Source organism: Strix uralensis, chromosome 22 (assembly GCF_047716275.1).
Source record: "Strix uralensis isolate ZFMK-TIS-50842 chromosome 22, bStrUra1, whole genome shotgun sequence".
In the NCBI taxonomy this organism is placed as follows: Eukaryota; Metazoa; Chordata; class Aves; order Strigiformes; family Strigidae; genus Strix; species Strix uralensis.
In genome coordinates, this window is record NC_133993.1 from 6,362,275 (window position 1) to 6,380,149 (window position 17,875).

Below are 17,875 nucleotides of genomic sequence, written 5' to 3' on the forward strand. Positions count from 1 at the left end.
TGGCTTGGGCCAAGGATGAGCAAACCGACAGACCTGCAGCACGACCCAGGACGAAGTGTGTCCCTACGTCCATCTGCTCATAGACTTTCACATAATCACAGAATCATCTCAGTTGGAAGGGACCTTGAAGATCATCCAGTCCAACCGTTAACCCAGCACTGACAGATCCCAACTCCACCAGATCCCTCAGTGCTGGGTCAACCCGACTCTTCAACCCCTCCAGGGATGGGGACTCCCCCCCTGCCCTGGGCAGCCCATTCCAACGCCCAACAACCCCTTCTGCAAAGAAATCCTTCCTAAGAGCCAGTCTGACCCTGCCCTGGCGCAGCTTGAGGCCATTCCCTCTTGTCCTGGCGCTGGGTCCTTGGCTCAAGAGACTCCTCCCCCCTCTCTGCACCCTCCTTTCAGGGAGTTGCAGAGGGCCAGGAGGTCTCCCCTCAGCCTCCTCTTCTCCACACTAAACCCCCCCAGTTCCCTCAGCCGCTCCCCATCAGACCTGTGCTCCAGACCCTGCACCAGCTCCGTTGCCCTTCTCTGGACACGCTCGAGTCATTCAATGGCCTTTTTGGAGTTTCCTCCCCTCTCGCTCACCGCAGGGAAGGAGGAACCGGCTGCCAAAGGCGCAGGGGGTCCGCGGAGCCCAGAACACGCCCGCAGCACATCCCGGAGGGGGGTTCCCCCGGGTGCAGGATGGGTCCCCCGGGTGCTGTGGGGGGGTCCCGGGCGCAGCCTCTCGCCGCCAGGGGCCGCTGTTGCTCGAGGCCGCGCGGGGCGGGGCCGGCGGGCGGGGGCTGCGTGTTCCCCACAGGCCGCCAGGGGGCGCCCGCCCCGCACCCGCCGGGCCCCGCCTCACCGCAGGTGAGGCGGGGCCCGGCGGGCGCGAGGCGGGCACCCCCCCTCACACACCCCCCCCCCGCCCCGGGGAGCGGCGGGGCAGCGCGAGCCCGAGCGTCCCTGTCGCCGCCATGGCGGAGCAGGAGAGCCTGGAGTTCGGGAAAGCGGACTTCGTGCTGATGGACGCCGTCACCATGGCCGAGTTCATGGCAAACCTCCGGCTGCGGTGAGCGCGGGGCGCGGCGGGGAGCGGGCCGGTGTGAGGGGCGGGAAGGGCGGGGGAACTGCCGCCCCCCCCCCCCCCCTCGCTGCCTCAGGGGGTGTGAGGGGTGTGAGGCCTCGTCCTCCCGCTTTCCCCCCCCCGCCCCGTCTCAATTAGGGGAGGGGGCGCGCTGTGCCGGTTTCGTGAGCTGAACCGGCCCCGCGCTGAGGGCGGGCAGCACCCCCTCAGCCTGCCTTGGCCCTGCCTGCTGCCCCCCTAGAGCTGACCGAGCTCCAGAGTGGAGCAAACCCGGCCCGAAGAGGGGAGTTTTCTATGAAGTGGGGATACGGGGGTGAGCCAAGGGAGTATGAGGGTGCGCAGGGTGCAGGCAGGGAGCACCAAGCCCTGCCTTTGGGTCTGTGGGGACTTTCTGTCACCCTTTAGAAACCTCCCTCTTCTCCCGCTCATCTGCCTCAGTCTGCACTCCTTCGCTTCCCCTCTAACAGGTATCTCGCCTATGCTGACATGTGTGCAAAGTTGAGATGAAAAAAAACAGCAATAAAAGTTCCCAAGTCCAAGGCTGCTCCAGCCCCATAGGAGCGTTCCAGCCGTCCACCGGCGCAGACTCGCTGCGTTAACGTTCCGTGATCTTTATGGTTTTATTTCCCTTCTAGACGCGATGGGCTTTGGGAAGATCTGCGCTTTCATCCCTGTTCCCTCTGTGAAGTACAACTAAATCCTGAGCGGCACTGATAGAGGACAGCTGGGGGGGACCCTAAGTCTGCGGCTGTCTTTCACTTTCCATTATAAAAGATTCATGTGAGCTCTTCCAGATAAACTCTTTTGGCCCTGCTTGTGCAAGGATTTAATAATTACCAAAGGGATAAAAATGTGACTTATTGGCTGTTTCCCCCCACCCAGTTTTGCTCGGGCTTTACTGATTGCTGCTCTCCTGCCACTTGCATTCCGGCGGTGGTTCAAATCAGTAACTTGTCAGGTCTGTGCGGTTGTTGGAGGCACCCTGAGAGCGGCTCTGGCAATAGCCAAGGGAAGAGAGGTGAGCAAAGCTTCTTCAGCTGGCATAAAACTAGTGAGGAAGGAGAAAATTAAGCTCTTCAAGGCAATTGTGATGTCTGCTCTGGATGAAATCTGTAGGTTTTGAGGTCTGGCTGCATGAGCCACTGAATGCTCAGGAATCTTTGTGCTACACAACTGGCTACCAGGGTGTACCCGTCTTCTGTGGTGCTGCTAGGTCAGAGCTCAGACCCTGGCAGCGTGAGAGACACTAACAACAGGCGTATTTGATACTATTTTTTCTTTTATAATTTGGATTTCTATTTGGGTAGAGAGGGCTTTTGTGCTTAAATGCTAAGAAAAACATACTGTGAATAGTTGAGCTTTGAACATGAGGAAATGTCAGATTTAAATAAATTTTGCAGTGTCTCTAAGTGCTTAAATTTGTTTCTCATTTGTGCATGCCATGACACTCTAATTGTATTATAAAGGGCTTACAAACAAAGTCATTGTAATTAGCAGGAAACTTGCATGTAGCATTTTGTTCTTGGAGTTTTCTTTGGTTAATATGTACTAGAAATCTAAATGAAGTATTTGAAACGGATTGTTAGATAACTTGAAAATCAAGATAGCATGTTGGTTGAATTTAGGAATTAATTAATTGAGAGGTGCCTTGCACTGGTAGATTTTGCTAATTTTGTATGAAAGAGGATGAGTAGAACAAGCTAGCAATTCTGGATCCTTAAAATTGATAGGTAGGTTGATTTTTCTTTTTTCTGTCCTGTTGCGTGCTGATTGTGCCTGAGGATGTTTGGACATCCCTGCTGTGTCTGATACACCATCAAGTGTCCCTTTAACTCCAGTGCCTTGGTCACTGGTACTCAAAACCAGGCTTTTCCTTGTGACACCAGTTCAAACTCCAGTTTCTTTTGCATGAGAATGCATGTGTTACTTTGGCTGTCATCTGCAATTTGCAGGCAGGGTTCTGCCTGCACTTCAAGGCTGTCTTGTGCGGTGGGCAGAGTAATCTTTTGTTAAAAAAGTTTACCGTTAATTTTTCTAACCTTGGTGCTGTCATCCTCTGACTTCAGGCTTTTCTGCTCTGGGATGTTTGGGAAATCTAGTTTGAATTTATCAAAAGTGTAGTTCCGTAAAACTGCTAAACTCTGCTGAGCCCTGTTTGACACCGTGGCCCTGGCCTGCTGACCCAGCCTCGCTGCTGGCATTACTACAGTTCTCAAGCATCATTTGCTTCTCTTATTTTTACTACTTTGGAGACAGTAATTAACTTTTGCTGCTGATACATTTTAAATTGTCAGACCCAAATTACAACTGAGATTCTGACCTGTTCAAGGGTTGATTATGTCATGTTGTGTTTTGTCATGTTGCATAGATGGCACGAGTCGCCTCTATGCTTGTCATGCACAGACCAGAACGGAGAAATTGTTGCTTCTCCGTCATTAACTTCAAGTGCCGGGTCTGTTCGCTTTACACTTGGATGGGCTCCACCCTATTCCATAAATCCAGCTTTCTGCCAGAGCTATTTTTGTTCGGGGTCACTGGCTGACCCAAGACGGGTTGTGCTGGATTTAGTTCCCAAGTGAGCCCAGATGTGGGTGGAATTGAAATCATACCAGTTTCAGTGCATGCAAGGATATTTCCCCAAGGATGTCTCTAGTGGGAAAAAGAGAAATGGTGAAGTTGCACTTTTCATTACTTCAATATTTGAATTTAGTGGTGTTGACATGGGCTGGATTAGTGCGGCTGGTTTGTTTGTCGATGCGAGTACCTGCCAGGGTAGGTAGGATGGAGTGTGAACTTGCCACCTCATTTCCCATCCCTGCGCTTCGTGCCCTGTTGTTTGTAGGTTCACGTAGTGATTCAGCAGGGATAGCATAGCGTTAGTATTTTTTGATGGCCATGTCTTACAGCTACTTAATAAACTGGCCGTTTCATGTGGATGCTTAAGCAGTCATTGTGTGTTACATGTTAATTGTAAATAGAAGTCATCCAGTCCTTGAATTCCTTAGTTCTGAGTGGGCTTTGTACCAGCGTCTGGTTGTGATTCTTAGTCATCACAATAATTAAAGAAAAAAAAAAAGCAGGAGCATTGGAACAATTAGTGTGGACTCAGTAGCTAGCGTTGTTTCTTTATAGCAAACCTCCAGATAATTGTTCCTTAAGTAGTTGTAAGTATGAATTATTGTAAACCGCCGTGTTTGAGCAGTTTGCACTTCAGCAGATAGTCTGGCATTCCCTTTAATCAGTTCTCTGTTGACCTTTATGGGCAGGTTGATTACTGCAGTAGTAGTTGGCATTTCAGTTCCTATCAGAGGACGTAAGATGAATTGGAAGACTCCTTAAAACAGGGAATCTTGCTAATGTCAAACAGCTCTCAGGTTCTCTCACTGGCGTTCAGGGGCTGGTATTTAGCTGTACTCCGAGTGTCACCCGCCTGTAATCTAAGGGAGAACGTCCTGCTCTGGGCTTGTTAAAACACTTTCATTTCAGTGGGTGGTTTTGACTTAACGTGGCTGTGACTATTCCACAGCAGGTGGGGTGAGATGGTGCTTGTGGAAAGGGAGCAGAGGTCTTGGAGGAGTTGCTAATGTTTTGCAGAAATCGTGGCATAGGTGAAACTTGTGATGTGAACTTTTGAATAAGAGAAACACAAAACTGTACATCACCTCATTTTTCATCACCCCATAATAAAAATTTCGAGTGACAAAATTTATAATTTTTATTTTACTTCCTTGTAAGGACGAGGGCAAGAAGGTTATTTTTCACAAGTATGAAATGCTCTGGTTTCTATATGATTTCTTGTATTATCCTGCAAAGACCACTCATTGTACCATCCTGTACAACTAACATTTATCTTGATAAACAAATCAAAACAAAGAGCTTTTAAAAATGGTATCCATGGCATGCAAAGCAGTAGCTTGATTTCTTGAATTATTTGTTCTGCAGTGATAACTTCAGGAATAACTTCAGCCTAGCCTCTCCTCACAAGGTCTCAAAAGGAGAGTGAGACGTGATTCCCGCTGTGAGATGATGTGAGGGCCCGACTGTGGGTAAACCCAAAGCCTCTTAATCACCTGGCAGTGAAAAGCCACGTTGAAATGCCAACAGAAAGTAGACTTGTATATCGCAGCAGCAGGGTAGCGTTTGGGGTAGTCCCATATGAGCTGTGTGCTCAAGGTCTTTCTGTTCTCACGTCTAATTTGTGAGCAGGTGCTACTTGACTCATCTTTTCCTGATTTCTAGCGAGTTGCTCATTTTTTCATAAGCATTGTGCAAATCCCCTCCTGGGAACATAACAGGTCTTTGTCGTAGTCATTAAAGAATTCAGGGATGCATGAAAGGAAGATGGTGAAGGCACATGGTAAGGTGTAATGATTGTAATATGAATTATGGGTTGTTTTCATCTTTTTTTAACTAGTTCTGACATGAAACCCGATGTGGAAGGCTGTACTTGCTGCTCAGGTAGTTCCTGGTCATCCCAGCCCACCCGAGCCTGAGGATGTGGTGCAAGGAACTACAGTTGAATAGTCCTTGCAGTTGTCTCCCTGCACACGTTGTGATTTCTGACCTCTTAAAGCAACAGTTAATAAAAACACAGCTCTGCATTTAGTTCAAAATATGCAAAAGTGTTTTTTCTACTGTTTCTCAACTATTTGTTACAGTGCAAACCCCAGCATTTTCAAAGCTATCCTAAATTAAGGCAACAGTTGTAAATTCATATTTATTGCAGATACATTTGAAAGGTAATATTTGTTATGATTTATATTTTTGGTATCAAGAATCTGTAAAGAAAATCTGGTTCTCCTGTGAGAATTTTCCATAAGTGTTTGGGGCTCAGGCAAGGGTGAGGCGTACGCTGTGGTCCTATAAAAAGGTTGTAGCAAACTGAAACAGGGAATTGAGCTTTGAATGCCAGAGAGGGATATCTTGAAGGGATTTTCGTGAGACAGTTGTGTGTAGGCTATACCTTGTGGGTTTTTAGAGAGACCCAAATCTTCCGGATGATGTAGAGGGTTGAGTCCGTAGTATCTGTCAGTCTTAAAAATGATCTGGTTTGTGTTTTGGATGACTGGTGTGAATAGCTGTTAGTCTCTTGGGTTTACAGCACTCTCCTGTGGAGCCAGTTTTGGATACAAGAAGCTGAAGATGGTATGAAAACGTATAGACTTCATAGCTGCCTAGTGACCTGAAAAGAAGCTATAATGCAGTTGTTGGCAGCCCTTTCAGTAGGTGATATAAAAGGGCATTTTTCTGTGTAAGTACGCAGTTGTTCACTCATCCTGCAGTTCTGAAAGACCAAACTCTTGTTCTGCAACTTAGTGTCCTCTAGATCTGGAGACTGGGTTATTTCCTTGTTATCTGTCCTCAGCAGGTCTGGCAAAACGTGCACAAGTTCTGGGGCTGACCAAACACTTTAATTTGTTTCCGTCTTCAGAGGATCAGAGTCCTCATAAACACATTAGGAACAATTCTTTCTCAGCTGGGATGTGCATCATTGATAGCATTTGATTCTTCATCTGTATCAGACTTTTTCTGCTCTTCTGTTGACTTAATCCTACTAAAAGTGTTGGAGCAAAGGGGTGCTGTCTGTATTGTATGGAAGTTTTTACACCAGCCTTCTTATCTTTCGAGCACCATCTTAAACATTCATATTTTTGGTTGAAGTTGTGGTGGGAGAGGTTTGGCTTCACACTAGGTAGTAAAGTATCTTTAATCCTGGCAGAGGAAATATTACGTGAATGCTTGGTTTCATTTGTGCTTTTGGTAATGCAATATTCATGCTTAATGAACAAGCTTTTCATGCCTTTAAGCCATTTTAATTTCCTCCTTTTAAATAGATATGAATATTTGAATTGTTCACGTGGCGCTGAATTATAAAGCTGCTGGAAAGAGTCTACTTTCTTCCCAGAGAGGGGTGCCTGCCACTGTGGATCCTGCTGGACACTCTTCACTGCTGCTCAGACGGTCAGCAGTTAAGTCTCGTCAGCTCTTCTTGGCTTCTTCAGAATTGCTCAGCTTGCAGAGAGCTGTCTTGTGTCAGAATTCGGAATGAATGGAATGAAAATTCCCCTTAGTCCATCAAAATTTGAGTTACGAGCTTGGACAGGGTCCAGCTTGATCTTCATAGATGGAAAAGGCCATCGATCTCACTTGAAAAGCAAATCCTAACTAGACAAGTAGCAAAAGGGAGGATCAAGGCCAGCTTTCCAATTTCTGCAGGGACTTAACGTTCAGCTTACAGAAACCGATAGCTGCTACAGGTGGGCTCAGTGTTTCCTGACGGCGTTCGCATGAGCGAGGCATTGAATGAGAATGTCCAGTGTGGGATTTGTTTTGCCTCCATACGTGCTGAATTTGTATAGTTTCACTGACTCTTCTTTTGCACATCTGTCCTCCCCTGATCTATGAATACCTTATTTTCTCAGAGTGAAATTTTACAGTAGTCTTTTTAATAGCAATGTGGGTGAGGTAGTGTTTAATAATTTTAACACATGGGTGTTGAATAATATACAAGGTCAGATTTATGAATGAGATTAGCCTTTCAGGGTACCTTACAGTTTTACATTCTGGCTCTGGTAATGCTGTGCACCAGACCTGCTGGTTCTGGCTTGCCAGCTGACGCCAAGCTGCATTTATGGTACTTGTCAGAGCAGAGATAACGAAATTTAATTGTAGGTAGCTAGCTAACAGCAAGCTGGGGAGGAACATTCATGTCACATGGTGTCAGGTGTGAAGAAAAATCCCTACAGTTTTGTGACCAGAACTATTGTGAATTAGCTCAACAGGAGGCGCTCCTTATTGCATCTTTTTTAATAAATTTTTTTTTCTGCTGTTTACACAGCAGATATCTGCAAAAAGTCAGTTGCTCATTTAGGAATTCCTCAGCAGCCTTTTTGCTTTTATCCTTGCCTCTTCTCTGCAATTATTTTGTAGATTCTGATGAAATAACATGGGTCCTGAAGATCCTCAGCGGGCAGTGCATCTGTTTGTGGCACTGTAAAGGGGAATCCTGTTGGTTTTGACTACTACATGTTTGAGATGATTTGTATAACCTGCATCGTCTTAACTGAAGTTATCTTCACCTTCTGAATTTCACTAGCTAAACCTTGGGTTTAAGATCTGCCAAATCCTTATAGTAAGTATTAGCTAATATTGCCAATGAGTCTTCTGGTCTCCTTTTGTCAAGAGTCCTTTGTATTGACTTCTGGTCAAAAATCGACCTCTGTAGATGGTTTTATTGATCTACTGCTCCACCGACCCTTGCATTCCTTTTGGGCTGAGCAAGCTTTTACACTACCTGAATATTTCCCCTTTAGTCCTGCTTACTCAAATTCCTTTTAGAGATGCAGATTTCGCTAGATATTTGACTGTTACATCATCACTCTCCTTTCTCAGTCCCTGGGTCGTGATTGCATCTTTTTATGGAACGAAGAAATTCTGAGAGGGGGGAGAAGAAAGCAGATGTCTGAAGACAGGTTTGCCTGTCAGTGTTAAATAAGGGAGCTGTGTGTCCCTTTGTAGCAAATACTCAATTCCAGTTTCCAGAAGCAGAAATACAGTTTCTAGAAGAAGATTTCTGTTCCTTTTAGGACTTTTCAGTTAGATCCGATGAGATCTCAGCTCACACTACTGCTAGCATGTACCGATGTTTCTGTCGGTGTTAAACGCACCCGGAGGGGAAGTTAAGTTTTCATTGTGGTGCTTTCAAATGCAAAGAGAACAGCTTGGATAGGAGACTGTTCTGTCTTTGGGAGTGGGAAAGGGGCATTAGATAGACTTAACCTGTTGAAAAGACATTTTTTCTTCAAATGTAGACCATTAAGGTGTTCCTCAGATAACCTCTATCTTTTGCTAGGAATGAGGTTTTTCTTGTTCCTGGGATTTATTTCTTCTCACCAGGCCTGTGCGGGGCCCATCTGCTGCAAGGTGACACGGGACCTGCTCTGTTTGTGAGAAGTGGTTTAGATAGACAGCAGATAACATACTGTCAGAGCCCAGCAATGAGAAGCTGAGGTAGGAGGAGGGGGATATCGGGTAAAGAGCTCTTAAATAAAACAGTTGTTAATGATAAGCTGGAGGACCCACCCCAGTTGTCATAGATGGTCTTGCAGTGCTCTGCTTCTTCTCAGACTCATCAGCAGAAGTGTGACTAGTGCTGGGGCATAACAAATCTGTTCTTGCTGTAACTTTTGGTGGCAACGGTACTTTCCATTCTGCCCCCCGTAATTTCAGAGAATTCTTCTCTGCAGACTTTAAATTTTCTCCTTGAACAGTGTTGGAATACTCGTGTCTCACCACTATCACATTCTGTCCTATTTACCTGTCTGCTGGAGCATTTTGCAGCACACTTTTCCTGGTTGCTATCCACCCCTTGCTGATCTAGAAGTTGGCAGTGGCCTGCCCTATTGCTGCCATTTGCCTACTTTGACCTGCCAGCCTTGAGATACGTGACACTTCAGGGAACAGTTAGAGTGTGACTGTTGGGCTGGTCTGATCCAGAGAATTCTTTTCAGAAAAATGTACCGTTTGGTGAAAATATGGCATTAAACCAGTGACGTGGTCCCTAGACAGCTGCTTACCTGCCATGATGTCGTTTCCCATCCTTGGATGTTTCTTGCTGTACTCAGGGTGTCAACTGTTGACTCTTGCTGTCTGTCCAAGAAGTGTTGTCTCACCTGACCCTTCCTTTCTCCTCTTGCTGACCTCCTATATTTTTATAATTACAGTATCCTCTTGGTCATCCCTGGTGACTCCTCTCTCTCCTCTTGCTTTCAGTACCTTCTTTGTACTGGTGGACACAGCTGCCCAACTTTTCCCCTTGCTGAGGTGTCTGTTCACGTGCCTTCAGCTCTCCCAGAGGCAGAGGTGTCTTCTCTGATCTTGGTGTTGATCTTTTCAGCCTCGCCCAGTGAGTTGGCTGGAGCGAGTGAGCTCTTCTGGACAGCAATTCGCTTGTTCTGCCTGGACCGTTTGACTCGGTCCTTTCTAGGCCCTTGCACTTGAAGTCAAATCTTGTTATTTGCTTTGTAGTATATCGGACCCAAGTCTGAGCTATACTCAGAGCTGAACCTCTTGCCTAGAGTCACCTTCGCACTGATTCCTGTGCTCACTTCTTGCCTTACACCTTGGCAAAGCCCCCTTTCCCACATGCGCTGGTTCAAAGTGTATCCACCTGTTTTTGCTTTCTGTTTTATCTGCTTCACCTATCTCTCTGCCTCTTTCCTGTTTGACCTCAGAAACACAGCTTATCTCTTCCAATGTTTATCAGTTTCTCCCACAGCACTGATTTGTTAACGTGTCTGTCTGAGAACTTTCTGACAAGCATTCATGTACTTTTCCCTCAGTTACTCCCTTTGGCATGGAAAACACGCCATATAAATTTCAACAAAGACACTGCCGCCTCCTTAAATGTCTAATTTATGAAGCCTACACAGGCTTTGTCATGGTAGGAGGTTTGGTATGCTGTAACCGCTGATTATCGTGTTGATCTGTTCAAGTAGTTTCCTGGTTCCATACTGGATCCGTGCCCGTTGGAGTTCATGTTCTCTTGGGTCTGGACAGAGCCTGGCCCAACGCTATCCTATCTGACATTGTTCAGGTAGAGAATAATTTGCTTACAGCATCATGATCTGTTCCTATTTAAGGTTGGTGTAACTTAATTTGGGACGCTTGAAGGCTCGCTACATCTTCCTGGGAAATAAAAATTGCAGGAGATTCATGGCAGGACTCCATGCAGTATGTGGTATATGGTGTGCTGCAAGATGTGAATGTTTAGTTTAGGGTAGTGTGTCTAATTCCATCTCCAAACATAATGTTTTAAGTTTGTATTTTTGTCCTTGCCCCTGTACACATGCAATCTAACATGCTTTATTTAGATCAAGCCAACTTAAGCGGTGTTTCACTGGAGCTTCTGATGACCTCTGAATAAACTGTCTTATTATGGGGCTCCTGATGAAAAGAAAACTTAAGTCTCATTCTGATGGAGAGCAGGTGTACGCTGCTACCCCTCAAATGAATTATACCTTGGGGCACCAGCTGAAACTTCCTGAAAAGGTTCCCTTTTAATATCTGGCTTCTATTATAAGCATCAGACTGGTCAGTGCCTTCATCATTGTACTGGGTTTTATTTATGGTGCCCAGGACAAACTCGCAGTAGGGAAACTAAAGGGGGCTCAAGCAATTTACTACGTCGTTCTGTCCAGGAAGCAAAACAGCCAAGGAGTAATGAGAACCCATATTTTAACAGCTTACTGGATGGCAGCAACGGCTGTCTCACGATGAATAGCGAAGAAAAACAAACTAAAACAAAAAAATTCTCTTTTCCCACTGTATGAACAGCACAGCTTTCTTTCAGGAGAGCTCTGCTATGGTATATTGAGGTGGTAAAATCTGGCGTGTTGGTCTGCAAAAACTTTGGTGGTTGTAAAAGCCTTTACATCACGGTTATCAAGAGCACAATGAAGCTTTCATGTGGCTAGACATCTTGTAGATGTTTACAGTAAAACTTTTGCTTTTATTCATATTGCTGAACTTCAACTAAATAGGTTATTTTGTTTACAAGAATGAATGATAAAGTTTCACCTTCAAAGGAAAAATCCAGCTACTGTTGTTTGAAGCCCTCTTCCCATGCACTGTTTATAAAGCAACTGGATATCAAGTTTATGAACTTCTGAGGCTAGAAATAGTGCCTTCCACTTCTTCTAAATAACAGCTTATTTGGCGTTTTGTTCCTTCTTGATCCTGGGTGTAAAGACCAGGGGAGCAAATGAAAGAAGACTCAAAAGAGCTGTAAGTACAATTTAGGCCTCCAGAAAAATCCCAGACTACCAGACCCTGAGCTCAGGGGGTATTTAAGTGAACTTGCTTAGAAAACTTGTTGCCCCTGCATACTGCAGAGAATATACTCTCTTTTGTTTGCTTCTCAAAATATCGGACAGACGCTGTGCTGCTTTTCCTTGTGCTTGCAGGGACATAAGTACCCCAGTATTCTTTTAAAGCTGGATGTAAACAGCTCCTTGGAACAGTAGCTATTAAACTTTGTTGAAAAGTGCTTAGCAATGACAAAAAAATGTTATTTCCGAAAGGATTTCTGTAGCACTGAGAGGGTTTTTTTTGCAAATGAAAGTCCAAATTTACCACAAAAATGTCCCTGTAACCTCTTATAATTCAAAACATATTACTTGCTTTTCAAAAGCACAGGCAAATTACCAGGGAGACTTTCTAAAATAAGACTGAGGGTTAGATGTATAACTTTGTGGACAATGCTTCTTGATAATAAAGTGTTTCCTTTTTTGAGTTTCATCTGTGTCGCAGTAAGAAAGTAACTTTGCTTAATGTGGTTTATGAACTAACCTCTTTTAGGTGAAGAGAACACTAATGACGTTTGTGTATGCCTGCAGGCATTGGTATATGAAAAGGAGTATATTAGTTTCCCCTTTTTTCCTATTAAATGTAGCATTTATGTCTCTAGCAAAACAAACAATAGAAATCTTGTCTTTGTTCTTAACTTGTTTTTTGGGCTGTACTGCATCCTGGCTTTCAAGGATGCAGACATTCCTAAGCTAGACATCTCCAGTCTCTGGCAGCGAATTCTCTGAATCTTTAGTTATACTGAATTTAAACCCCTTTGAGGAAATGCCAAGAAAGAGTAGATATGTGTAAACCTTTCTAAACCTGGTATAAAACTAATCAAGCCAGACTTGATAGGAAACTGAAGGCAAGTTGAACGATTTTGAAATAATTGGGAATATTTTGCTTAATTTTTCTGATCAGTTGATAGAAAACATGTTTTCCATTAAGGGCTTACATTTTTGGAGACTTAAAGGGGGGCTGCTTGTTGTCAAAATGAGTCTTGTTTTTAACCAAAACATTTTGGCTGCTTTCTTTCTTTTTAGGTACTGTCACTCCATTCCTGCGGGTAGTAGAGGGGTGGCGGGTGGCAGCTGGTCACCCTGAGTGCCTGAGGCGATGGGTGTTCTCCTGCCCTGAGGAGCAGAGGGGTGCTAGACTTCCAGCTGGTAGGTAGAACTGTGAAAGCCAGGAACGCCTGATGGTGGACACTCATCTTTTAAAAGACGCCATCTACGTGTATCATCCCCCATCACGCGGGAGCAAGTAGCAATGTAAATCTCAACGCTTTCATTTACTTAAAGAATGCCTGATTATTTTTTTTCCCTGCTTTTCTGTTGGGTTTCTGAATCTTTGATCCTCTCATTGAGGAGCCAGGGTGGCACCTTCTGCTCGCTGTATGAAGGAATGATTGAAGCAGCTGGCTTAGAACAGACAGATCTTCACTGTTTCCATGACTTCTCCGAGGTGATGACATTGTTGTGGGGCTCTGATGACACACCATCGGCCACGATTTAACTTTAGGCACCAGTCCAGATTTGTTGCTACTGAATTTGGGGAGAAAACTCTTTAGTTGATCTTGGTCTCCTCCTGGGAGTGTTTTTCTGTAGTTGATTCATAACTGCTTTGCTGGGAGGCTGTTTACTAAAATTAGTGAGTAGACCTTGTACAGATAGACAGATCAGAGTAATTTCACTTGTTTTATTGTACAAACTAGCTTGGGAGCTGTAAAAATGTATTGTGTAGCAAACATTGCAGTTGAATCATGGAAGCTGTTGAATTGGGTCATAATCTTTTAGAATGTTAAACTCCATCGGATAGAACATTTTAACTTTCTGCCTTTCCTGTATTGTCCCTGTATCTAGAAAAAATTAACGTAAGTTAAATACAGTAAACTTAGTGAAGTTTGAAGATGTTTTGTAGTGCCTTGACTAAATTAAAGGAAAAAATTTTCTAGGGTTACATTTACTAATGTATACCATCAAATCAAAATAAATTGCAGGATGGAACAAATTAACAGGTTCTTACAGAAAGACTGGCTTGGTCAGTAGGTCTGGTTTATGTTGTACTAGGGATGTGGGAAGACTTCGGAGAGCTCAAACATTTAAGTAGTCAGGATCAGTACTGGGTTTTTTTTTTTATCAAGACACTTCTGCTGCCTTTTTGAAGGCTCCTCCATACCTGTACATCGGTTCTCTGTCAGAAATCTTGTTCTCATAGTAGTTCCCACACCACTTTCACATCCTTTATGTAGTTCCAAAGGTTTTTTCACATCAAGTGCCAAATTCTTGGCTCTCCTGATGAGCATGGTAAGCCCCATAACCAATCTGGGAAAGCTTTCAGGGGCAAAAAAAAAAAAGCCAACCCTCTCACCTTTCATATGTAGATGTATTGGCTTGTCTGAGTCCCAAACAGTTTAAGATAAATGAGCAGCCTCTGTTTATCTTAGAGGCATTTGACTGTAGAGCTGATAGCACTAATGGACAGGTCCCGAGTAATTCGCTGTGTAACAGTGTAGGAAAATTGCACAATTGTGCCCACCCATCTGGCCATCACTGGGTGTCCTCATGGATATTCGGAGCCTTTGACACTCTCTCGTTTGTTTTATCGTTCTCTGAGTAACAGAGTGCAATGAATATTTTGCAAACTAAAAATTCCTATCACTGAAGACAGCCATTCCTTTGTAATTTTGACCTGGGTTTTGGTACTCTTTGTACACTCCAGTATTATGAGTGCCAAATAGTCCCTTTTTTTTTTTTTAATGTGGGAAGAAATATGAAAAAAACATCCTATCCCATATCGTGTACAAACCATCCATCTAATAGTATGGACGCTCACTGTGTGCAAGTGGTGAGTGAGCAGCACTGACAAACTCAACCATTCACAGATTTTTGTTTTCTGCTTCCTGACGTTTAAGCCTTTGGGATATGCTGTGGTTGCTTTCAAACTTTTCTTTACAGTGATGAAAGCTAAAAACCTCTCTTAATAAGAGTGAGGACGGTTGTATTCATTGTACTCTAGGAGGATGTAGTTTTAAAAAAGCCAATAGTTATCATGAGACCCATGAAATAAATCACAAATGACAGTGGTCAATATTATTTCTCAGTCTGTAATCTTGCCTTGGGTTTACCTCCCTGCTCAGTGCTGCTGTCACTGCCACTGACCCCTTGGGTTGTCCATTATTAACTTGTCCTACTCTAGAGTTTTTGCACCAAGGATTTTGCCTTTGAAATTACATCTTTCACTTGGAGTGGAAGACCGGAGTAATTTTCAGTCTCACAGAAATGTTGTGTGAATGCAGAGAAGGTATCGGCAACAGAAGGATTTTGCGGAGCTGGTAGTGTCAGAAGTCACTTTCAGAGCAACTTTAATGTGATGCAAGAACTGAGGGCTTTCGGGAGGGATGTCCCAGCCCTTCCGTGCTTTCAGGTGCTGGTGCTAATGCCTGGGAACTGATATGGCTCGAAAAGGATCTGTTGCTTCTCAGCTCAGGATCCCCAAGAGCCTTCCAGGGTGGGAACTGGTGGCACAAGGTGGTGCTGGGGGTCCTGGGACTCCTGCTTGCTCGGGGTGACAGACCTTCCTCCCTTACCCCTTCCTCAGCACTCGATTTCCCACTCTCTGCTCACTGTGCCCCCCCGGCTCCCCCATCATGGAGCTCATAGAAGGTGTCAATGGAAACTCCCTTTGCTGAGAAAGTCTGTGTTGAATTTTTCTTTCTGGCGTAGCAACCTTACATGTCAGCCTTCAGAAATGTTCTTGAGGGCCTTGCTGTTTAGCCAGCACTTGACCCTCTGGAAGCCACAGAAGCGTTGCTCATGTTACCCTGGTGCGAAGTCGTTGCTGTCACATTCTGTAATTATGCACACTATTAATCATTTTCTGGTGCTTCTGAATCCCACTGCAGTGTTTGTCACACTTTTGTTTTTGGCTTTCACATTTGCAGAGTGTAACTAGCCATTCTTCATGTGGCTTGGATTTTTCTTGCTAGATTTGCCTTGAATTACATCATAAAGTAGTTGAAACAGTAATAATAAATCGCCTTCCTATTAAGTAGATAGCATCTACTTGTCTTGGTTTGACTTGCTTTCTTACCAAGTGTATTTTGGGATCTCATAAAAACTTATTTATTAGATCATACTCGTGAAGATAGTATATGAGATTGTTCCTCTTATTCCAAAAATAACCATCTTGTGATCTTAATCAACATTCGCTTTAAAATTGTCCAGCTGGCAATTCCCTGACAAGTTTGGCCAAGAGCAGTGTTAACATGAAGGTGGCTTTGCTTTGTTATGGACTTAGCTCCTTCTTTTCTGTGTGCAGCTATGACTGTGCTAGGAGACAGTTTAGGATTTCCTCCAAAGATGACTCATATTTGCCAGATCCACCTATAGCAAAAATAGGACATGCCATTACAATGTGTATTATTTAGGCTACTTAATATTTTATCCAGTAGTCACTGAACTTTAACTGGTAGCCTTTATCTGTGAGCTTGCTTTTTCTGCCCCCATTTGTCTACCTAAAGACAAACAAAAACCTCAGGTGGAGTGTGTCTCCATTAATGTTGTTACTGCTACCCTGCCCTCCACCTGCCTTGATTTTATAACTGGGAGTGGAGATTGCCCAAGGACATCTTTCAGAAAGCAATAATGTGTTATTCCTGCCATTGACTCTACCTCTTGGCTGGTTTCTGTAGAGCTCAGACTCTTGCAGCAGCTTGTGGGAGTATTGGTGGTTAATTAGTGTGAGCCACACCAGTCCTGTTTTTTAATTTCCTAGATAGTCTCCCTGGGTAATCTCCATTTCAATGATAGTTTCGCTGTTGCAAAACTACAGCTGCAGCAGGGACCTGGTTTTGTATTGGGGAACTGCTGTGTAGTTGCATTTCTTTGGGGGTGGGGGGGAGCTCTGCAGATCTCAGAGCATGAGAGAACTGGGGGAAAACACTTTTAATCTGGAAACTGTTGCTGTGCAGATTCCCCAGAGAGCAAGAACTGGCCTGGTCAGGTACAGAAACCAGTAGCCCAGCTGCTAGCATTGTGATCTGTTCTGAGAGCATCATCACCTGAAACACCCAGAAGGAAGCTGAAAGTTCCTAATGCTTTATCCAAAGCAAGATCTTCCTGCCAGAAGATTTATCACCAGTAGCAGTGTCTGCAGCTGAGTCTTGAGTGGCAGTTCTCAAATACTGATGTGATGAACTTGAACACACAACTGGAATAGGAGAAGTTAAAAAGATTTGTAGTTTCAGGTTTTTTGTCTGCTCAGGACATTCCCATTCTTTTCCAGCCCCCAGCATTTTGTCACTAGCAGCTTTGTCCTCTGGCCTGTGTTGTCCTTTATAAACTGTTTGTTTGGAGCCAGGAGCAGTTGTCTTTGCTGTATGCATCTCAGACAGGTGTTTAAAGAATTGAGCTTGAAATTAATGAGAAGGTTAAATGGGAGTTAATTGTCTCCACTTATGGATTAAATGAGTGAAGCTAAACACTAGGGCCTAAATAAAAGTGTGAGCTATATATTTCCAGGATGAAATTAGCTTGTTATGGAACCCCAAAAGAAGCATCCTAATTTACAGAATTACTTCCTGATATTTACAGATATTACCTCCTAAAAGGAGATTGTTATCGGTGCTTTAATGTTCCCTCGGGGCTCCAACGACAGGGTGACCTGCAGGAAACCTAAACAGGTTCATTCTTCTCCACTCCAATCCCTTCTGTTGAAAGGGGAATAATAACTCTTTGGATAGGGCAGTGTTTTTAGGAGGATCCTGTCTGCTCACTGGTGGTCCAGCGTCACCGGTTTCAGGTTGGTTGTGTCACAGGGAGGGATGGTGCTTTTCAGCCCTGTGATTATTAGATATACTCCACCCTTGAAAGCTCCCACTCCTTTTGCTGCTCTTCCCTTCGCAGCTGGCACGGACTAACCTTACGCCAGAGCGTCGGCATGGCCTGCGGT

The 17,875-nt window shown here is 44.4% G+C and overlaps 1 protein-coding gene across 3 annotated transcripts in view; it reads left to right on the forward strand.

The window, feature by feature from the left end:
- Positions 1-926: 926 nt before the first annotated feature.
- MYO1D (myosin ID) overlaps positions 927-17,875 on the forward strand; it is a 166,635-nt gene continuing 149,686 nt past the window's right edge. For all 3 annotated transcript variants that reach the window (XM_074892275.1, XM_074892276.1, XM_074892277.1), the window contains exon 1: positions 927-1,060. In XM_074892275.1, the coding sequence (XP_074748376.1) occupies positions 966-1,060 (95 nt within the window). In that variant the 5' untranslated portion in view covers positions 927-965. The remainder of the gene's footprint in view (positions 1,061-17,875) is intronic.